Source organism: Carassius carassius, chromosome 8 (assembly GCF_963082965.1).
Source record: "Carassius carassius chromosome 8, fCarCar2.1, whole genome shotgun sequence".
NCBI classification, from domain to species: Eukaryota; Metazoa; Chordata; class Actinopteri; order Cypriniformes; family Cyprinidae; genus Carassius; species Carassius carassius.
The window spans coordinates 229859-242591 of record NC_081762.1 but is presented as its reverse complement, the minus strand read 5'-3'; the positions used below and the strand labels follow the sequence as shown (position 1 = coordinate 242591).

General features: G+C 42.8%; 2 protein-coding genes across 4 annotated transcripts; both read right to left on the bottom strand.

Moving 5' to 3' along the window:
- Positions 1 to 50: 50 nt before the first annotated feature.
- Positions 51 to 3894, bottom strand: LOC132144584 (heme-binding protein 1-like). Its single transcript, XM_059555147.1, has 5 exons — positions 3604 to 3894; positions 1196 to 1290; positions 608 to 749; positions 308 to 491; positions 51 to 218 (listed from the first exon to the last, which is right to left on the bottom strand). The coding sequence occupies exons 1-5, from the start codon at positions 3797 to 3799 to the stop codon at positions 53 to 55; spliced, it is 783 nt and encodes a 260-aa protein (XP_059411130.1). The 5' UTR covers positions 3800 to 3894; the 3' UTR covers positions 51 to 52.
- A 4707-nt stretch (positions 3895 to 8601) lies between these two features.
- Positions 8602 to 12332, bottom strand: LOC132144905 (mitochondrial basic amino acids transporter-like). Of its 3 annotated transcripts, XM_059555468.1 has the most exons (5): positions 11993 to 12326; positions 11369 to 11412; positions 10314 to 10356; positions 10067 to 10150; positions 8602 to 9452 (listed from the first exon to the last, which is right to left on the bottom strand). In XM_059555468.1, the coding sequence occupies exon 5, from the start codon at positions 9450 to 9452 to the stop codon at positions 8706 to 8708; it is 747 nt and encodes a 248-aa protein (XP_059411451.1). In that variant the 5' UTR covers positions 10067 to 10150; positions 10314 to 10356; positions 11369 to 11412; positions 11993 to 12326; the 3' UTR covers positions 8602 to 8705. The 3 variants fall into 3 exon arrangements, with proteins under 3 accessions (XP_059411451.1, XP_059411450.1, XP_059411452.1); XM_059555467.1 differs by lacking the exon at positions 10314 to 10356 and having other exon boundaries at positions 11993 to 12332; XM_059555469.1 differs by lacking the exons at positions 11369 to 11412; positions 11993 to 12326 and having other exon boundaries at positions 10314 to 10619.
- Between the last annotated feature and the right edge of the window lie 401 nt (positions 12333 to 12733).

Genomic DNA, 12733 nt, shown 5'->3' with positions numbered 1-12733 from the left:
TAGCTTATACTCCGTGTGACGCTCAGAAACAGGTTCAGCAGCTCTGCTCCTCTCAGGGCCGCTCCAGGAACCAGATCTCGTTCTGCCGGTGGGCCGCCGCGGGGTTGGTGTATCCAGCTATGATGAAGGAGTCGCAGACGGCTGGACGGTCCAGAGCCTCGGCCAGACTGCTGATCTCGTGGAGGATGGTCAGCTCGTTCGTGGCCCCCGTGAAGGCCCTGAGAACACACTTCAGGTCATCTCACGGACAGCTGCTCATGCTTCCTCTAGTACACTTACAGTGGAGATGTGGGTGTGCGTCTCTCACCTGGAGTAGATGACCGCAGCAGGCCAGTGCTCGACGGTGACCTCGGGGTCGTGTGGCCGCGGCGGATCGCTCTGGTGCGGGGGGGGCAGGTAATACGCTATGGTCACGGCTCGCGACAGACTCCTGTGCGTCTCATTGGTGCGCACCACCGTCACGATCGGGATCGTCAGCCCCAGATAACTGCCTGCAGAAGAAGACAGACGAGTGTGTTTGAGATCAGACCATCTGACGTGACGCAGCGCTCAACTGTGTGTGTGATGCTGCTGGATGTGTGTGTGTGATGGAGGAGTGTTCACAGACCTGCTGAGTTCTGCTGGCAGATGTATCTCATGATCTTCATGAAGCCGTAGCAGATGCTCTGTTCATACGTGTCTTCGTGAACTGTGATGCAGGCCCAGTGCGCTCTCTCATAGTGACGCTTCTCAAACAACACCTCACCGCACTACAACACACACACACACACACACAGAGAGAGAGTCAGAAGCACCATCCTCATCACAACACAGGAATAGATCAGTCAGAATCAAACACAAATAAAGCAGGGTTTGGGTTTATGGAAGCGTTTGTCTCTTTCGTATTGAATCAGCTCAGTGAGATGATGATGTCGAGCCCTGCTGATCTGATTGAGAAGAGTAAACCTTCTTCTAGAACACATTTTAATGAGTGACCAGCTCTCTTTTACCACCAGATTTGAGCCAGTTTATCTCATCCAGGGGCATTCTAGCCTTCAGCTCTGGTTTGTTTCTGAAAGTGTCAATCAATGGAAGTGGGAGGAGTCTAATGATCTCTTTATTGCTCATCCTCCGTCAGGTTGGAGCAGCTGAATTAGATCACTGCATGGCTCTGTTGGGTTGATTCAGAGTGTGTTTGATCCTCGTCTGTACGTACCTTCTCCTTGCGTGTGAGGAGTGTGTAGGGCACCTGCTCCCGTGTGTGTGTGCCCTCGTTATTGGTGGAGATCTGACGGATGGGTTTGGCCATGTCTGTGAAACACGGAGCAGACGGACGTCAGTTCAGCTCGAGAAACACAGACAGAGAAACACTGTAGAACTGGACCCAGAGTCAGACTTACACTTCAGTCAGGATGGAAACATGAAAAGACGAGACGTGTGTGTGTGTGTGTGTGTGTGTGTGAGCTACTGTAAATACAGTGTTGGTTTTTTATCCTCAAGGAGAACATGTGCTCTTTATTTGAAGAACTCGGATCACATGATGAACTTTAGGAGCACAATAAAATGCCGTTTTCCTTCATAAAAGGATACAATGAGACATTTACAAGCTAAATTTATTAATTTGAAGACTAAACGTACACTAGGATTTTACATATTTCTTCTCCAAACTGTGTTTATTTAATATTTAGTGGGATTCATATTTTAAACAGAGAATTATCCATTTAATTGTGCAGCGTTGTGTTAAAGTTAATTGTGTAACTGAAATAGTAATAACAGCCAGAAAACACAATACTGCATTATGTGGGATCTTGCTCGAAATACACTTAGACTCTTATTTTGAAATGTTGGATCACAATTCCAGTTTTCTGTTAGTCATCTGATTTTGATGAAGACTGCTCATAAGTTTAAGTGTGTTATTCACTGGTTTCAGGAGTGAGTGAGTGTTGTGCGAGTCGTGTAAAGGTCCCATTTAATCCTGTATTTCACATAAAGCACAAGCCTTTATCAGACTGGATTCAGAGGCGTTGGTCTGATAATCTGAGCTAGATCTTCACAGAGCGCCAGTGTGATTGTGTGTTAGACACTCTCTGGATATAAAGGTTGTGTTTGATAACATGAAGAGAGCGGAGCGCGTGATCATCTGCTGAACTGGGTCAGAGACGCAGAAGTGAATCATGGGAAATCCTCCTCGGCTGGTGTCTTAAAGCAACACGCTTCAGGAAACACATGGAGACTCTGGGCTTCCTTCAGACTAGTGGACAGAAAACATGCAAGATTCACATTTAAGAGTTTATTTCATTATCTGTAGATTTGGACTGATTTCATCTACACACATCAAACGTCATTGTGCTATACTCTCACATCGTTATAGTTGTGTTGATCATTCTAGTTATTGCTCCTGGTGTGAACAGCCTTAGTTTTGACACCTGTCGCTTTAAATGCTCGAGCTCTTGGATTGGCTGTCAGTGTTTTTATTATTCATGATATCATACCTCCTGTCCCTCAGTGTTTAAAATAATCTAATCTTTTATAAAGTGTTTATAAACCAACACCAACTGTAAAGAGTGAGGCTGATGTGATTACGGTGTTTTACACCGATGTAAGCCACATTACTGTAGAAGCTGGAATAAAAATATTCAAAGGTAAGAGCGGAAGAGCTGTTTATCTCAGAATAGTGCGTTTTTACCAGTCCCTGAGGACCAACACATGTAAAGGGGAACCTTTCCTGAAACTGAGAGATCTTGCCATTTTTGCTTTTCCTTCTCCTAATTCTGGATCTCAAAACTGACCTTTCCCTCATTTACATTGCTTACATCTTGCAATTGTGTATTTTTTCCTCATTATTCTGAGTTTTACATCTCGCAGTTATGAGTGCTCCAACGTCTGAATTGTGAGAGAAATTCCTCTTTATTTCTTTATCTTTTTTTTTTATTTTAATAGTAAAAGCCAGTAAACATACTACAGTAAAAACCTATTAATTGATTTACTATATGTTCCAGTAATTTACAGTGAAAACCACAAATTGACATTCCCAGAATTTCCTGTTGCATTTTTGTTGTTGTTGAAATAACGATGTTTTCTCACCAGTTTTGTTCATTATGGTGGTATGTTACATCTAAGGTTGTTACAAAATGAATGTTTCTTGCATTATTTCAGTATCGTGTGCGTGTTACCGTAATGGTGTTTCGTCACTTGTGCTGGCAGAAAAACACTGGGAACAAGTGAAGGAAACGAGTAAAATCCACGGAATAAAAGGGAAAAAACTATTGTTGTGCCATCGGGTGTCAATGAAAATGTAAACTTGAGTTAATTCCGTAAAACCTAAAATGTTGTTATGGTAACGTTATATTTTTAGGTAAAAAAAGACCTTACATTTTACGGATTTGTTTCCAGTGTGTTGATCAGTTGTGTTCTGCTGCAAGCCTGTCGGTCTGTTGTCCACTTAATAGTCCGTGTGTAGCTGCCTACATAGACAGCATCTGTGCGCGCGGCTCTGAGGGGATGACCGTTAAACTGGCGCGAAACGCTCTGAGGCTGCGGTGATCTGAGATGCGTGTGTGTGTGTGTGTGTGTGTGTGTGTGTGTGTGTGTGTGTGGTTGTTGTTGTTGTGTTTTTAACGCTACCTGTCGGTACCTCCACCTGGTGTCCGCGCGCCACATCCGTCCAGTACCTCAGGAGCCTCCCCTGCTCCTCCTGCGGCTCCTGCTGCTCCTCCTCGGGGCTGTCCAACAGCTGCTCCTCCGACACAGACTCCAGATCCTCCAGTGTGATCATATCACCGCCGCCGCCGCCGTTCAACCGACACCCGCCGGGATCCATCGCCGAATCCGGTGACCGTCGATACTGGAAGTGAGAAGTGGAACGATCGTCTCACGCTTCCCCCGCGCTCACGCGGATCTCGCTTTCATGTCCATGAACCGAGCAGTCTCGCGTTATTAACCGTGTTCGGTTCGTACGTGTTTTGTTTTGCAGACAGGACAGTCGTGACGTATTTAAGGGCAGAGTCGTGGTCACGTGACCACATAAGCGACGCCCACCTCGCGCAGGAGTGTGTAAATACACAACACGCCTGAGAAACTAATCATGTGTGTGTGTGTGTGTGTGTGTGTGTGTGTGTGTGTAAATGCAATAAAGTCTGTAAAAAAATAAATATGAATATTTTAATGTTATGTGCCATGTAAGTGTATTTTAAAATACTTTAAATGCTTGGCTGGTCTTTCATTTGTGAAATGAAAGGTTTATGTTCTGATATGATATGTTGAGATAATGTGGTTTCACTGTGGAGAAATTGGAGCTCCTGTCAGTGTGATTCTCCTTCAGTAACAGCTGATTGGGACTGTTTATCCTGTTGATCTGCTTCAGTATACAGAGTGTGTGTGTGTGTGTGTGTGTGTGTGTGTGTGTGTGTGTGTGTGTGTGTGTGTGTGTGAGTGTGTGTGTGTGTGTGAGTGTGTGTGTGTGAGAGAGTGTGTGTGTGAGTGTGTGAGTGTGAGTGAGTGTGTGTGTGTGTGTGTGTGTGTGAGTGTGTGAGTGTGTGTGTGAGTGTGTGTGTGTGTGTGTGTGTGTGAGTGTGTGTGTGTGTGTGTGTGTGTGTGTGTGTGTGTGTGTGTGTGTGTGTGTGTGTGTGAGTGTGTGTGTGTGTGTGTGTGTGTGTGTGTGTGTGTGTGTGTGTGTGTGCATGAGTGAGTGTGTTTCAGGTCAGTGTTTTATCAGCTTCGGTCACTATCTCCAGTGAGTTTTATCACACTTTAGCCAGAAATACATGTAATAGTCCTTGATCTGCTTGTGTTTGTCTGCTGGATGATTTCAGCTGCTGTAAATAGAGAATTTTCAGAAGAAAGTTCAGGATTTTTCCAAATCAGGATCACAGCATTAGCCTGCAATGAAGCTGCAAGACACTTTATGCTGCAGTGAAATATGACCACACTGCAGGGTCATGATCTTCAGAAACCATTCTGATCTGCTGCTCAAGAAACATTTCTGATTATTATCAATGTTGAAAACATTAATATTTTTGTGGTTTCATGCTTTTATGTATTGACAACATTGACACTTAATGAACAGGAGGATCATGATGTTTGATTATTGTGTTCTTCCCGTATGGGCTCTCAGCAGTGATTGTTTGTAGAGAAGAAGTGATCAGAGAAAGAGTTCCTGGTTGAAGGTCTGTTTCCCAGCGGCTCCTGCAGAGAGAGGAGTGATTGTGTTCAGCTTGGGATGAAAAGAGACGTCCTTCAGCTCCATTGTGCTGCTCTAATCATGTTCTAACAGCTCTGGCCTGTTTTTCTGACGTTTACGTCCCGTCTGACCCAGATGTGGCTGTTGAATCAGCGTGACCTCTAATACCAGATCATCACACCTGCATTATTAGATAATAATGTGTGTTTTGTTTTTTAACCTGTGATTCAGTATAGGGTGCGATCGAGGGGATTTCTCCATCTGCATCAGTCTGTATCCCTCTATGAGTTACTGCAGCATTTTAAGGAACAAATACACATTCTGTCATCATTTACTCTCCTACATGTTCTTCAGTGATCATGATGTTTAAAGTACCATAAACGTATCGTAGCATCAGTGCATTTCTTTGAGATAAAGCCCAGTGACAAGCTTCCTTCTGAAGTCCTGCCATCATCTGCTTTCATCTCCCCCCGGTCCAGACGACATAAGGGCTGGTTCCCATGTAACTTGATTACTTGCTCTGTCTCACACAGGTGTGCGTCTCATGTCCTGATACAGATCTCAGAGTCATGAAGAAGCTGCTTTAGTAAATCTAAACAGGCTCGCTGCTTTGTTTCTGAATGTGTCACGAATGCACATTAGCTGAATTGGCTCTGAATCACAAGTGCCATGAACGTTATCTCTCTAGTTTGTTTGAGAGCCAGTTTTCATGTGTCTGTAGGTTCAGAGAATCTGAACCCGGCGTGATGCTGTCTGTGTGTCTGACTGATTGCTCGCATCTCCTCTACATTCACACACACATTTGTAATTCTTATGAATCAAATTATTTTTTACATTTTAATGAGTTGGATTTTAAAAGGTCTCAAGTGTACCTGCAAGATCTGAGAGTGACTCGTGTGTGTGTGTGTGTGTGTGTGTGTGTGTGTGTGTGTCTCCTCTATACATGCGCTCTGGAGATGCTCTCTTATGCAACGCTTCTCAGAACAGTTACATAAGCGCTGCAGACAGGAAGTGGGTTGTGCTGAGTGACCAGAGGAGCGACACACTAGACACGCCACTCTTCAGAGGGTCACAACAGCAGCTGATGAGCATCAGATATTGATCTGTGCTTCTGCTATAATCAGATCATTTACTGAAGCTGCTGAACTGGGTTAGTCTCCGTAAGAGGCTCATTTTCACATAAACACTCCAGGCCATGTGTCATTCTTTAATGATGATTACTGGCTTTGGTCATTTCACTGTGCCACATAGTTCGAGTCAGACTTTAGCATTAGAAGGACACAAAGCATCTATTCTCCTCGGCCTGATTCCCGTCTCACTTGATGACCTCATTATGACGTACGAGACACTGATGTTTTGAATATTAGGGATTCAGTAGATGCTGTGGGACACCACACAGCTCAGTACTAAATATGTACTAAAATGTGTTTTTTCTTTCTTTACAGATTATCTTGCTTTTTCCATTGTTTTAATTTTAGTTATATAACCTTATAATACCATGCATATTTTCAGAGAAGAAACCAGTCCAATGTATAACTGATATTTGAGGCTTAATACTTTAGACAAGCAATGAAAAAATAAATCAGTTAAGAGTATATTCAGCTTTTTTATTTTAATCCAAAATAATGGCATGCGGTTGCTTCAAACAATGGAATAATTATCATTGACTAATTGTTATAATCGTTGTTCATAATCATAATTTCAAGGAAATAAGCGACAGTTCTGATTTTTGTCATCTCTCTTTCTTTGGACTGTGTGGTGTTCCTGACAGCTTTCATGATCACGTGACGTCACTAATCAAAACAACCAACTCTGATTAATACTCTGCACTTTAATGCATCATGAAATCTGGATTTATTTTTTAGGAACAGTCAGGATTATATCGTCCCTTTCAGTGATGTAAATGTTTTCATCAGATTATGAATGTTACGGTAATGCTGTATTTATTTTTACAGGTCAAAGAGACTCATTGTGAGAAATAAAAGAGTTCTTTGTTTTTAATAATGATCTCTTTTGTGTGTTTCTGGTTTGGAGCCACTAGAGGGCGCTCTGTTCCTCTGCAGCACATATCTGTCAGTAACCAGCTGCTGATGGCTGTTCATGGGATGGTTGTTGTCCTTTTGAGGGTTTGCTTCTGTCTTTAGACTGGAATACACTACACCACACCGGCACGGAGCTGGCATTCACAGATGTCAAAGAGAAATGATTACCCTCAGACTACGATTCAGATTTTACGTCACATATCATAGTTTCTGATGCTCTGCTCAGTGCGATTGATTATTGTATTAAAAACGGCCAGCATAACTTTACTGAAGCCACATAGGCAAACAGAATATACAGTTAATACAGAACAGAAACACTTTCTTTTAAAAGAATCACGTTTTGTTGCTTTGCGGCCTGTAATGAAACCATTTTTGTTTTATCCAGCTGTATTTACTCATTACTAATACATGACAGATGAAAACTAAGTGTCTGAATGTGTGGAATCACAGTCGGAAGCTGAAATCTGAGTCTGTGTCCATCTTACACTGTGATTTTCTATGAAATAATTGTCCAGATAGAGACTGAGAATAAAGCCTGAAGTCATTGAGTGTATGATGGTCAGTTTTCTCCAGACTGAGACTCATCTGCAGACAGTTAACCCTTTAAATGAGAGACAAATATTTGTTAATGTGTTTCCATGTTTATTGAATGTTGAAGGGAAGAAAGTGTGTAATGCATTTTCCCTTGAGCTTCATGAATCAAAAGCACTGATAATCCTTGATCAGATATCTGTCTGCTAAAGCCCTGATTCTATTCTATTTACATTCATAATAATACTGCACAACAACAAATGATGCACATATATATCATATATACAGGAATATGTCAATTACAGTCATGCCAGGAACTAGGCGCATGTAAAGATTAAATAACAATTACACAACTTTGCATTTTATTTAGCCCTAAAATTGCATAGTAGTACTTTAAGAGCACATATTGCTACTCTGAGATGCTGATATTTACATTTATGCATTTGTTAGATGCATTTATCCAAAGCAACTTACATTGCATTCGAGGTACACATTTACATTTTACAGCCCTTGTATGTCCTGGAAATCAAACCTGTGAACTTACGACCATATGCTTTCCCTATAATGTACAGTCGTCTCTTCACCTGTTCTGTCCCAGCAGATGCCCCCCCTAAAGGAACCATTTTTAGCATGATGTTTCTGACTGTGGAAAATAAGCTGCAGACACGTCACAGTTCGGCCTCTCATTCGTCACAGTTTACATCCAAAGCTCCTGAAGTGCATCACTCTCATGCTTCGTCAGCACCAGATGTTTCTACAGATGCTGATCTGGGAATCCTCAACACAATGGAGACTCTTGCATCCCAATAATTCAGCGCTACGGTCCATTAAACATAACATGGTAGAGATGATGCGAGGTCATTATTCACTGACCGTTTCTCTCTCTATTAGACAGAATCAGCAGAGAGTCTATCGGTGCAGTAAATCTGTGCTTTCATCTCAAGACGATCCGAGTCTTTCTTCAGATCTTTGAGTCACAGGCTGCTGTGCTGCAGACTCGGCCGCATGGCCTCGCAGTCCTTCACACCGTCATCTTCCTCGCGCATGTACATGAGGAAGAGCGTGACGGTGGCGAAGGTTGTGGCGTTGACGGGAAACGCTCTCAAGAGAGTCGAGGTCAGGCCTCGAGTGAAGGCCCTCCATCCTTCTCTCCTCCAGCTCTGACGCACGCAGTCCATGATGCCGTCGTACCTGTTGGCTCCGCCCACTCCGTCCGCCTGGAGGCGGGACTTGATGACGTCCACAGGATACGTGGAGATCCAGGACGCCATTCCCGACATGCCGCCCGCCAGGAGCAGCTTGGGAATGATGTATCCGTCATCTGCGTCGCAGCCCAGCGCTCGCGTCAGAGTATCGTAGGTGAGGAAGTACACGCCGAAGCCAGGCGTCTCGCGGATGACGGTGGTCACCATTCCTCGGTTTATCCCTCGGACTCCCTCCTTGCGGTGGATGCGGATCAGGCAGTCCAGAGAGTTCCTGTACATCCTCCTGGAGGCGCTCTTCTCGCCCGTTCCCTGCATCTGCATGCGGGTCTTGGCCAGCTCCATCGGGCAGCAGATCACGCACTGGATGAGTCCGGCCGCTGCGCCCGCCAGGAACTGGTGCACAGGGGTGTCCACGCCCAACATACGCATGGCGTTTCCCTGCACGCCGAACACGATGGCGTTGATGAAGGTCAGGCCCATCATGGGTGAGCCGATGCCCTTATAGAGACCCAGCATCTGCAGCCAAACGAGAAACAAACAGAGTGTGAAGGGTTAACGACTTGGGAACCCGAAACCTCTCGCCTCTCCACACACAGACAGATATAGATGTTCCCTGTGCTTAATTTAGCTCGGCATGCTGGTTCCTGACGCATCGGGTCTCCAGTATCTCCTGGGGTCAAACATCTCAGCGTTACTGAAGCTCCAGCACATCAACATCGTCCGACTGATTCGTGTTCCTGGAGATGATACGCTCTCAAAAATACAACTTCCACAGTGAACCCTTCAGTAATCAGTTCTTTAAAAAAACATCATACAAGTCTAAACAACCTTTTTCCTCTATAAAGAACCTTTTGTAGAAGGGAGAGTGATTCTGTGGATGGTAAAGGTTCTACATGTGTAGGAATCATTTTTGGTCCCAAAAGCACCTTGCAGTTAACAGTTCTTAAAAATCTTAATTTTGATCAAAATTTGGTGCCCCTGTCTTCAAAAAAAAAAAAAAAAAGGGTAAAAAATGATTGATAAAATACTTGTGGAAGTCAAATGGTTTTCATCTGTCAGATTAATGTGAACCAGCCTGTTGAGCTTTCAAAGACATGAAGAAAATCTGTCGTCATTAACCCTGTACTCACCGATTCCTGACGGACGATGGACTGGAAGCAGTGATACGTGCCGCGGTACAAGGGCTTGTCCACGCTCTGGACCTGCAGTCTCACCTACAAAATGGAGTTTTTCCCATTAAACCTGCTGTGATCAGACACATCAAACACAGCAGAAATCACACAGAAGTGAATGAATCTAGAGCTGGTGATGCTTAGACCATATTCAATCAGATCCCAGTCCAGTGGAAAGAGAGGAATGGACCTGGTCTTTACTTACGAGGTTAACCTCCGAGCGGCCGGTGTAACAGCCTCGCTCTCATCTACAACAAAGTGACACTTTTGCTGTAAAAGACCCTTCAGCTGTGAACTCATGATCAGAACAAAGACACCAAGGCAAGACGTGAGATATTATGGCTCAAACGGCTGATTATGTGATTAATACACGACCTCACGTGAGGAGGCGACGGACTCGATCAAAACCAGAGCTTTCTGTGTCTTGCCCTTTGCCTTTAAGTACAACAAACACTCATTGAGTTTTAGAAAAGGGTTAGTTTTATGACAGCAGCTACAACATTCACAGAAACACAGGCATAATAACAGCCCATAATACTCAACACAATACAGTCCGAGCATTCTGTCTCTCAGCTGATGCTTTCTAATGCAGGTAAGGACTTAATTAATTAATGCACATTTATGCATCCAGAGGGTGCTTTTATCCAAAGTAACTTGCATTGCATTCAGGACTTCTATCTATTTTGGCAGGTGCCTTTCTGTAGTGTTTTACAGGAACAACCAAAGCTCAAGCTCAGACAGTTGTGCATATTTTAATTGATTATACAATATAATAGATGGCGATTTGTCAAACCATGCATACAGAAACAGAGCAGATATTAAAGACTTTGAGTGTGGAAGACAAGCGGTCAGTTTGTGCACATGTGTCCAGGGTTTATGACGAGCTGTAATAGTAGATGCACTCTTAAAAATAAAGTTTCCAGAAGGGGTTTTGGCCAGAGGAGCCCAAACTCTTTAATCCGAAGAGCCATGGGCCATCAGAAAATGTTGCATTATACCAAACAGTATTATATTAAAATGTATCAATAATTATTTTTTTTTATAATAAATGGTTTTCATATTTCCCCCCCCAAAATAAAAAATGTTAAAACAAAAATATACAATGAAGAAATGCTTCAATGGCTGTTAAAGGTTCTACATGGAACCACCAATAAAGAATCTTAATTTTTAAGAGTGTCTGAAGAATCATTTTTAGTTCCCCAGAGCATCTTCTATTCAGCAGTTCTGATGAGTTTAATAGTTTAGTCAAAGCGGACGTACCTTGACCGTATCAAACGGATGTCCGACCAGCACACCTGCGGCTCCTGAAACACGAACGACTGAGAGTGAGATTGGAGCGATTTCTGACCGTCATCGTGATCTCAGGCCGGTTCTGTTTGCCGCAGATCTGCGAACGACTGACTCTATGTGTTTGAGGTCAGCTCTTCAGCCTTGACCCCAGCAAATGAAAGCGTCATTCATCCATGAGGGAAGAGCTGTTTGACCTCACACAATCATCATCTACTGACCGCAGAACTCTCTCACTAACCTCTGGAGAAAGTCAAGATCATTCCTGTTTAATGAGCTTCAGTTCTTATCAGAATGATTGACTGATTCAGCAGCATGAGAAGGATTCTGTATGATGACGTGTTACGCTCAGATTACACATATTTCAGATCAGAAAGATTGTTTATTCTCTCTTCAGTCACTCATATTAAAGTACCTGATGACATTAGTTGGATCCCAGTGTGGGATGTTAGTGAGCTGAGATCATAGAACGGGTAGCTAGTAATCAGTTACCAGAATAACTAGTGAGCTGTTCTCTATTTCAGCAACTAGATTAGTTATTTGACTCAGTGTTTCAGTGAGTGTGTTGTGATCTACAGACAGTTGAAGCACATTTACCTCCAATACATCCTGCGACAAAGTCCAGAGCCATTCCTCAGACGATGATGATGATGATGATGATGATGAAGATGAGTGTCTGTGAGCTCTGATCCTCCTCCAGCAGTGTTGGTCAGTCGGTCAGTCGCTGGACGTCTGCGCTCGTGAGCAGCTGCTGCTTCTGTGCTGCTATTTTTGCTGAATGAAGTTGATATGAAGGGGAAAGTCCATCTGTGACCAATAGAAGCTCCAGGATGAAGAAACACCCCCATCATCATCATCATCATCATCGTCAAGGCTCATACATGCACTATTGAGTAAAAGAGAGAGTAAAACACTCAGAACTTCAGCTCACTGTGGTTTAGTTCTGTACATTATAAATATGAAGCAGGTGCATGTTAATCAGCAATTACATAATAATAATAATAATTAGAAAGAATGCTTAATAATTCTAATCTGTTATTGATTACTGAAAATGAATGTTGATGCTTACGCCTGGTTTATTATAGTAAACTAAGACATAAACATAAAAATTAGTATTTGAAATACAAATATTTGTAATGAAAAACATTAGCTGAAAATATTTGTTGATAAAACCACATTTCTCATTTTAATTCAGTTTAGCTTGAACTAAAATAACTAAAACAAACAAAAGTGAATAAACACTAGTCATTTTTAAAAAAAAATCGAATAAACATTTATTTTCTATTCGGTTACTTTTAATGACGTGAGGTCAGATCTAATTATTTTTGATTATTATTT

Bases quoted from the DNA above. Each gene is read 5' to 3' on its own strand.
- LOC132144905 (XM_059555467.1), bottom strand. From the start codon at position 12,026: ATGGCTCTGGACTTTGTCGCAGGATGTATTGGAG. The intron at 11,413-11,992 runs GTAAATGTGCTT...TTCGTGTTTCAG, and splicing joins TGTCGCAGGATGTATTGGAG to GAGCCGCAGGTGTGCTGGTC. The intron at 10,151-11,368 runs GTACGTCCGCTT...TCCATTTTGTAG, and splicing joins ATCCGTTTGATACGGTCAAG to GTGAGACTGCAGGTCCAGAG.
- LOC132144584 (XM_059555147.1), bottom strand. From the start codon at position 3,799: ATGGATCCCGGCGGGTGTCGGTTGAACGGCGGCGGCGGCGGTGATATG. The intron at 1,291-3,603 runs GTAGCGTTAAAA...CGTGTTTCACAG, and splicing joins CCAGGTGGAGGTACCGACAG to ACATGGCCAAACCCATCCGT. The intron at 492-607 runs GTCTGTGAACAC...CTTCTTCTGCAG, and splicing joins CTGCCAGCAGAACTCAGCAG to GCAGTTATCTGGGGCTGACG.